Source organism: Opisthocomus hoazin, chromosome 5 (genome assembly GCF_030867145.1).
Source record: "Opisthocomus hoazin isolate bOpiHoa1 chromosome 5, bOpiHoa1.hap1, whole genome shotgun sequence".
NCBI classification, from domain to species: Eukaryota; Metazoa; Chordata; class Aves; order Opisthocomiformes; family Opisthocomidae; genus Opisthocomus; species Opisthocomus hoazin.
The window spans coordinates 31,272,237-31,281,554 of record NC_134418.1 but is presented as its reverse complement, the minus strand read 5'-3'; the positions used below and the strand labels follow the sequence as shown (position 1 = coordinate 31,281,554).

Below are 9,318 nucleotides of genomic sequence, written 5' to 3'. Positions count from 1 at the left end.
CAATGCAATATTTTAAAGTGCATTACAAGCACCATCTTAACTTCTGAACTACACAACTTCAACACTTCTCTGTAACTGAGAACTTATGGAGCTAAAGTTACCACATGTAACAAAGATTTTCTTACTTCCTCCCCCGAAGATTCTTCTTCTAAAAGAGTCCAAATTCAGTTCAGTGTGCTCTTCATGCAAGTAAATTTTCTTCTAGACTTCAACAACAGATTTTCTGACAGTCCTAGCCACTTCAAACTACACAGAAGATTATATAGCCATTCTGCTGTATTTTTGAATGGTCTGATGGACTCAGAGGCCTAGAGAGGTTTATTTGGCATTAACTAGTTTTATTATTTATAGTGTCATAAAGCAGACTGAAGAATTAGAGACGCACAACTGACATTTTCTCAAGCATTTTATTTCATAACCTAGTGTATAAAATTTCAACATACAAAAAAAACCAAACAAAAACCAAAACCAGAAGTGAACTAAAGCAAGATCTCTTAATATTTTTTACCAGAAAGCTGTACCTAAAGGCTCAGAAGCAGTAAACAATCAGCCTATTGAAAAACAGGATTCAGAACAATCTTCATACTTGCAGACTGCAGAACTATGAATCGAACAGACCAGGTTTTGATGCCTTCTTAAAAACGGTTTACTTGCCGTAAGCAGTGGTGTTTGTGGGGTTTGTTTTCGGTTGTGTGTAGGTTGTGGTTTTGGTTTTTTTTTTTTGTTTGTTTTTTTTTTTTTTTTTAAATATCTAGTTCACTTTCAAGATCACAATCAGTCTCAGCTAGTTCTCTTCAGTGAAGTGAATATGTTTACTTGTTTGTTGGGTCTTTTCAAGTCTCATTCTTTCAGCTTTAGCAATCAACTGCAAACAAGAAAAATATTAAAGAAAATATTAGAGGAAAAATATATTTTTATGATTTTATCTCACAATCATGACTATATTATTCACTGATTTACCAAACTTCATAAGAAAAAGCTGATCTTTGAACAGCTAAGCTAACCTATGCCTCTGACAAAAAAAAAGTTAGAACAACCATGATATAGTTTATTTCACTATTGCCTCAGAACCACCAAAACTGTAAGGCATGTCTTCAGTCTCTGGACAGTGCAGCATCTTTTCATTCCATCCTTGCTTCCTCCCAACATGGTTGAAGAGAACAAAATTACAACTTCAAAAATCCCAAACCACAGTCTCATACAGTACGTTAAAAAACCCTACCCTTTTATTGGATTCATGCTGTTACTGATGTAAGAAAAACAAGGTCAAACCACTAAAAAATGCCTTGGGAATATTGTGTCACTTTATACACTCAGTTAGCAAAGAAACAAAACCACTGAAATCCAGATGGGGGCCATCCTTCAGGCTGGGAAAACAGCACAATACGTATCACAACACTGTTGAGAATTAATCTTAAAAAATAATGGTGCAGTTTGGAGGAATATTGATGCGAGGAATCCCTAACTCAAAACCCCGTCTGACCAGAGATTTGTTTGTTTTCAGTTGCATTTTAGGGAGACTGCCTAAATTACTAGGGTACCTGGGTTAGCTGCTCCTAGTACAGAGGTATGAGAAATACCTTTGTGGAACATAACTAATCTGCTAATTTTAAACTTCTGTGTACTGTGTCTTCAGGCAGAAAACAAAACACTGAGAACAACATTAAAAGCATATTTCTTTTTTAAAGCATCCATACCAGAACATTCATAGACTTAAGCACAGTACTGCAACAACGTCATACTTAATACCCAAAAGCAAAGGTACAAGCTTTGTTACTGCAATGCCCTATTATGATTCCTTAAACACAAGCAAGAGCTCATGACGTAGCTGTTACATAACATGAAAAAAAAAATCATAATAGAACAAAATGCAAGGAACAAGACAGGCTGTCTAATCTGAAGAAAAAGTGAGAAAGCAGGAAACTCCTATGAATCTAAGGCACAGCATCAATCCACATTAACTCATCTGATGGAGACCACCAAAACATATTAGCTGGTGCAGAGATAAAGGGGCACTTGCTCACCAGGCAGTCCAGTAAAGAGTTTGCTAGATTAGAAGAGTTTCACATATAAATCAAACTATTTGCTATTTATCCATATGACTGTAGTCACAGCTATGTCCTGCAGATATTACATCTTATATGCAGCATGGAAGTGCAAGGCAATGCTGCTGGACTGGTTATGGCAGTCAGGAGTTACACTCCACACTGATGTTGCATGGATGCATTGTTTGCTGTGCTGCAATATAATTACACTACCACAGTTTCACTGCTACGTCCCCCTGTACCCCCAGCCTTTAACTTGACGGCAATCCTTAACATGTTCTTAACAGTATCAGTCCGTAAGTTCTGGTAGCTGACCTTCTCAACCATTTTCCAGAAATAAAATGGATCTAAAGATGTAACTAAGAGCTACTTTTACTCTCTGGTATCCGAAAAATGGATTAAGAGAGTTAAACTCTAAAAAGAAGCGAGGAGTACAGTGGCTCATTTGTTCAACATATAGCAGGGAGAATCACCAGCACTGGAATAAAAACTCTAAGATATGAACTGCCCAGTTCTTATCAGTAAATGTTTCTGTACCAGCACCTCAGAATTTGCAAGAGGCCTCAAGGATTCCCATTTTCAGCTAATCAATCCAGTATCAGCACCTGTTTCTAAGCACACCACTATTCAGGTCTCCAAGCAGGTACCCAGCCCTTCCATAGATACTAACTTCAGAGAACCAGTGAAAGGTGCTTATTTGGGCAGTGGAACCACTCCCCGCTGGCACACAGCCAGACTGGTCAGTCTTGCAAAGACACAGCCCCTAAGGCCAAGCATAATCAGAAGATACTAGTGTGGGCTGTGCCCAGGCATTCCCACTATCCTCCTTTCCCATATATCCTGCAAAATTATTCCGCCCTTTACAAATACCCAGTTCTCACTTCCTCCCCAAATGCCTTTCACTTCTACCACCACTCTCACCATCTGGAACTACTCCCTTTCCTTCAATGTAAGCAGCTGTACAAGGTGTAAACTAGGTTCAGCAGCACCTCCTCCCAGAAGACAAGTACCCAAGTGGAAAGCTTGCAGGCACTCCTGCCTTTGATTTGTGAACAGAAGACTTAGGTCTAGAGCTGAAGACTACAGACTGATGAATTGCTTTAGGTCTGCATAAACTGGCACAGCCCTAAAGAAACAGTTCTGGCAAGAAAGTTTTTAATCTGTATCACTAAATCGCTGAAGCAGTTGAACAACAGGTTGAAAAGAACACGGATTTACAAGCAGCAGCAGAGGGGAGCACAGGAGGTGACAACGAATGGCCAGGCCTGGGGCGAAAAGCCGGACACTGAGCACCTTTTTAACTCCAAAGGATGGCTAGGTATTAGTCACAAGTTCTGGGGAACCTTGGCATACATAGTGTCTTCCGGGCATTAGATTTATTATAAGAACTACACCAGAGAAAGTAAAATCTCCATTACTTTTTTTTGGGGGTGGGTGGAGGGAAAGGCATTATGCCAGAAACCCTCTGCTGAAGCAATCATTAAACCTCATCCTGGCGTGCCACAGAACCCACTGCAGGAAAGCCAAGTAAGCCTATACTGTTTAGAATACATGGAAAAGAGGAATCTCAGTCTGCCTAAAGTTACGCTCAAAAGCATCTCTGTGCTCTGTTACTGTGTTCTGACTGCAATGGGATGCAGTCTGTGCAACACTATGTGTGTTCATCGTTACTACAAATATCCCGTTGACATCACTGCAGCTATATAGCTTATATCGATGTAACTTTTAAGCCCACATTTATACTTTCTTTCAGTTAGTGCTTAAGATGCTGTCTTTTATAATAAAGAGCTAATAGGAAAATGCTCATCTTGAAAGACAGATCTTGTAAGGGATCTTTACAAGACAGATACACTAATGGCATATTCAGCTGTACATGTTTCATTATGAATCATTATATCACTATCTTCCTTCCTTTTATTGTGACCTTCAAGGAAGTCGGTTTGTGAGTACTTTGGAAGAATTTTCAAATAAAAGAATAAAATTAGTATTAAAAAACAGAGCAGACACCGTTTTTCTTACCAGTTTATATTTCTGGAATACAGACTGTCAAAATGTAACAAAAGGGTTAAGTGTTATTGACTGTAAGAGGCATTCTTTTCTTGATGTCCTGCTTAACAGTTTTAGCATTTAAATAGTATTCACTAAGCTTTGAAGTTAACACCTCCCAGTGTTGCAAGGTGTCGGGTAAGGGGGAGGTGCAGTCGTTTGCATCCCCCCTGCTGCTATTGTTAGGCAGAACTGAGACAGTTTATATTTGCAAGCCTAGATGAGGTACATTACTGGCCAATTTACACCAGTCTGATCAACAAATACCAATCTTCAAAAGATGAAGAACAGAAACTTGAGAACAGGGCGCCTACAGTCCAAGTTAAAGTCAAAGGTGCCACTGGCATCTTTTGTTTAAAAAACTAAAAGTACATCCAAAAAACTAGAACAAAATAAAACAAATCCCCAAAAAACCCACAAACGGGCAGCACTCGGGAAAAGGCTCTGAAGCTGTACAGTTTTCACATTCCCTTACTGCTGATATTAAAGAATCTTGGCTAGAGCCAATACAATTTTTATGCTTTGAAGAAAATTTTATCAGTCATTTGAGGAAATTCTTTATACACACATTTGTTTAAAAGAACTAGATTCATTTGGCTATGGGATCTCTGAAAGAACATTCAGACAAACAGGATAATACATGCAAAATATTCCTTGTACAAGACAAGGTTTTGACCTGTACAATTGCTGTTCCTTTAGGTCGATGTAATATTTCAATTATATACGGAACTAGGAAATGTTTTATAATTGTGTGCATCACTGGAGCATGTAGGAAACAAAAAGTCTCCAAGGTCACCAGTAAATAATTAAGGTGAGATGATTTAAGTTTTGCAAGCGACAGCATAAAGATTCAGGTTAAAGCCAACTCAGAAACCTTATCTGCAATGTGTGTGAAGTAAACCCAGCAATAAAATGTCTGTGAAACACTCTTTGGCTCCTCTCTGTCAGATGAGGGATCTCACTGGCTTAATCAAGAACCCTTCATGCCTGGACGGATCTTCTAGGACAGGAGTGGAGACTGTAGCCTGCAAGTTCATTGCAACTCTCCCTCAACACTGTGCCCCAACAGGCACGCCAAGGTCAAGGCTGGAAGGAAACTTCACTAGACGTGAGGCACTTTTGGCCTGGAAGCTGCTCAGCTGTTGATGCTTGCAGTGGATTTCAGATTTGTCTGGATCAGGACAGACTCACTGGTGGACAGACTCTAGACTACACTAGAAACACACCAGTGTTCACCATAGCACAGGACTGTACACTAAAAAAAAGTGTAAATCATCAGAAAAGAGATTAATTCTGAAGAAAACCATTTTCTTTATACTGGAGAATTAAGGCTAAAGCACTAGACTATCACACTAGAGCAAATCAATACTACTTGACTTTTAATGAGCTCATGTATACAGGGTTTTAAAGGAAAGCCAGCTTACAAATTAACTTCATGCCCTTAGTTTTCAGCCTTAACTTTCTCTGATTGTCTCCATAAAGACAAGCCTTGCATTTGGCAACTGACCAGGACTGCCACCCGTTCTCTATTCTGTGGCTGGTAAACCCTGTTGCAAAGTCAGTACAAAGTGTTTTAACTGGATTAAATAGAGTCAAACGTTAAAGTACCAAAAAATCTAGACCTAAACAGAAACAAGAGCCATACTCTTTCAACCATGGCTGTACAGGAGAAAAAAACTGACTTGCGGATTACCTTCTCAGTACCCCGCTTCTTTTCTCGAGGCTGGTTAAGTTTAGCTTGCCTGTCCACTAAAATCTTCTGCCAGTAACGTTGTTCATGATCACCTTGAAAAACAAATTAACATTACAGTACATGAATAAAAGTATTCAATACAAATGGATGCAGTGTTTTCAGCTGTGATGAGAAGTAATCTTTTCTAACTTAGGTAAGCACATGTGAAAATACCTGTTAGGGAAACCTAACAAGTGTTTCCCCATCAGTGTTAAATTTTATAGTCAGAGAAGTCCTACAGCATTGCAACATCTAACACATACCAAGGTGAACAAAGAACAGAAGAACTCTGTCCAGAGAAACTTAAAACTGACACCAAGGTCTCTTGTTCTGTATGAGGCTGGACAGGACCTGAATAAAGGTCCTGTGTGAAGGTCCTGTGCATTTTATTAACTTTAGGACTGGACTGCCAAGGTGTCTCAGTTTTCCTGAGCAAGGAATTTTACAAACGTAACAAGCAGAACTGAGGAAATACACAAACACCACTCTCCACATGCAATTGGCAGAAGCAGCTCAGTTTTAGCTAAACTTTCACCATAGCACTTGGAAGCCCTTTGATTTTCTGATGTACTCAACCTCTAATTTTAAACAACTATCAGACAAACAAACAAAAAGAATGACAGAGCACAGAGCTGCACAATGCTGTATTTCAAGTTGTTTCTGGACCTCTAGAACACAGAACACTCTGGAGACAAATCTATCTCCAAATGACATTAGCAGCATTCAGGGAGTCTCAAACTTTAATTAACTTTGATATTATCATGAAGGTTAATGCTTCCTTTATTGCTCTTCCTTCTGCAATCCTTAACTGGCATTGATGGGGATTTACATTCCTGCATGCATGGAACTGGGCCCTGTGTGAGGATCTGTGCAGGAGTGTGGTAAAATATTTAAACACACTGACGAGAGAATCTGATCTGGATTGTTTTACCTGGTTTTTTTTCCACATTTAGCATTTTTAGTGCTTCTCTAGAATTTAAAAGTTTATGAACACAAAGTTTGAGAGATTTCCCTCCCTTCCCCTTCTTCTACCCATCATTTCCATAAAGAGGTTTCTCTGCACTTGGAAGACCAGTCCAATCTCACGTAAGATATGAATTTAGAACAGTAGAGTAGTTTCAGAAAAAAAAAAAAAACAAACCACATTAGGATAAAGTTCCAAAGTAAGCCAGTAAAACTTTTAGTGTAAATACAATTTTTAAGAGGCATTACTCTGGCATAAGTTATTCAGCTTCCTGAAAAAAAGAAAGATTAATTAGAAGGCAAGGGCTAAAAATCACTGTAAGTGTATCCATAGTGCTCGATCCTTGCCCTGTTATTTCACACAAGTTCAGCACTTTCAAGAAGATCTTAATTTAAAATTCTTTTGCATCATCAGAATGTTATATTCATAAAGCTGAAATGTGAATTAAGTTCTAGAGCCCATTGCCACTAAAAGTGATGTAAACCAAATCTGTCTCAAAGTAACAAAATTGAGTTGAAAGGCAAGCAAAATCATTATTTTGCTCTAAACAATGGCATAAAACCCCTTACTGTTTTACCAATTTCTCTATAATAGCAAAACGAGAAGACACAGGAAAAAAAAAAAGCATTTTTTTCCCCAGTTACCAAGATACCTAAATATATCCATAAAGCTACCATGCAACGCAATCCTTTTCACAGGACTTAAGTCTTCTCCTGTATTACCATTAAAAAAGAAGTCTTACCAGTGAGAACTTCGAATTTCCAGTTGTTTTTGATCTGTATGTCTTTGTATGATTTCATGACTATCTGTGCATCCTCAGGAGTTTTAAAACGGACATGACATTCTGTGTCTCCCTTCAGCATGTCAACATAAGCAACATCAACCAGCACTGCCAAAGCATCCTATCAAAGCATGTGAGAGAACACAGACCATAAGCCAAACTTTAAAACAGCAAAGAAAGAGTGACTTTTTCACCATTCAATGTGCAGATCCCTGACATATTCAAAAAGGTCATGAAGTAGAAGGCAGTAACTGAACTTTTTCATTTTATCAATGAATCTCTCGTCAAATAGTTTTGAATTAACATTTTTCATAAAAAGGTTACAACTGAATTGTGATCTGAGACTAAAACACCTCTCTCTCTCATTCTGCCCTCCAAGAAAAGTTAGAAGCAGTAATTCCTGAAGATGTTATTTTTTTTGCATAATAATTTTACTCACAAAGCATCAGTAATTATCCATTTATTTCAACACTACCTGTATGCACTTTTTTAAAAAAAGAAATATAGATGTTGTAGTACACAAATAATTTAAGTCGGTCCAACAGAAAAATATCTAACTTCATTCTATGCATGACGTTTATAAAAGCAAGCTCATTCACAGCAGATTATTGGAGAAATGAGTAATAGTAAACCAATCCTTCCCATCTTTATGAAGTGACCTCTGCCTGAAGATTTTCTCTAACAGCTGAAGGAAGGAGAGTCACACATGCTCTTTCAGATGAAGTACTTCACTTCTAATACCTGCTGTTAGGGAAATTAACCAAAGCCACACATTCCTAGCCAATTTGGTTCACAGCAGGCAGCTCAAGAAAGATGCTTCTATTCAAGAATTACACACTGCTTTTAACCCTCCACTACCAATGCCAGCCTTAAAACAAAACTGAAGTACCAATACTGTTGAGATCATTTGACAGCCAACCAAAGCTACGTTCCACTCTTAATTCTACTATCCCAAAGTCATGCTTACGTGGAAAACTACAACGACCCAAACAGTTTACTGGCATTGGCCAATATTATGATCTCTGAGAAGCACATTTACAGAAAAATATGGAAGTAGTGAAGTAAAAAATTAAAACATCGAAATAATATTAAAACTACTCTGTGAAGACCTTTCCAGTATGTGGAACTAATTAAGCCTGCCACACAGTCAGAAATGGAGATCAATTCTGGAAGTAGGTGACCCTGCTTTGGCAGGGGGGTTGGACTAGATGACCCACAGAGGTCCCTTGCAATCCCAAACATTCTGTGATTCTGTGAAGTATTAAGGAAGAAAACCAACCTAAATGCATTGCTTTGTGGCAGTGTTTGCTGTAGCTGTGACAGTCCAGGAACACGGGCAAAGCGAAGTTTTGTCAGAGTTACACCTTTCATAAAAGCCACTGGTAAGGCCAGAAAAATCCAGTGTCAAGTACAGTTTGCAGCTTCTACTGCTGACCCGAGAAAGAGCTAGTGCACCCTAACGATTACTGCTTCTTCCAACTACAGTTGTATTCTGCAATTATACGTTTCCCTAAAAACTTTGCCTTTTTTATTTTCCAACATTTTGTGAAATATTTTGCCTATCTACTCATTATGGGAACCAAAGACACGATTAATAACCTTGTTAACCATGTTAAACTACAACAACTGCAAAGGCCAGCCCAATTTTATTTTGTCCCCCTATTACTTTCATAAAGAATTAAGTTTTCCCTGAAACAATTCCATAAAACTAAACCAAACTAATAACTGGAAATACCAAACTAAGTTTGTT

At 38.3% G+C, this 9,318-nt stretch overlaps 1 protein-coding gene across 2 annotated transcripts in view; it reads right to left on the bottom strand.

The window, feature by feature from the left end:
- Positions 1-697: 697 nt before the first annotated feature.
- LARP7 (La ribonucleoprotein 7, transcriptional regulator) overlaps positions 698-9,318 on the bottom strand; it is a 33,094-nt gene continuing 24,473 nt past the window's right edge. For both annotated transcript variants that reach the window (XM_075420871.1, XM_075420872.1), the window contains 3 exons: positions 7,530-7,689; positions 5,785-5,876; positions 698-865 (listed from right to left, as the gene is read on the bottom strand). In XM_075420871.1, the coding sequence (XP_075276986.1) occupies positions 785-865; positions 5,785-5,876; positions 7,530-7,689 (333 nt within the window). In that variant the 3' untranslated portion in view covers positions 698-784. The remainder of the gene's footprint in view (positions 866-5,784; positions 5,877-7,529; positions 7,690-9,318) is intronic.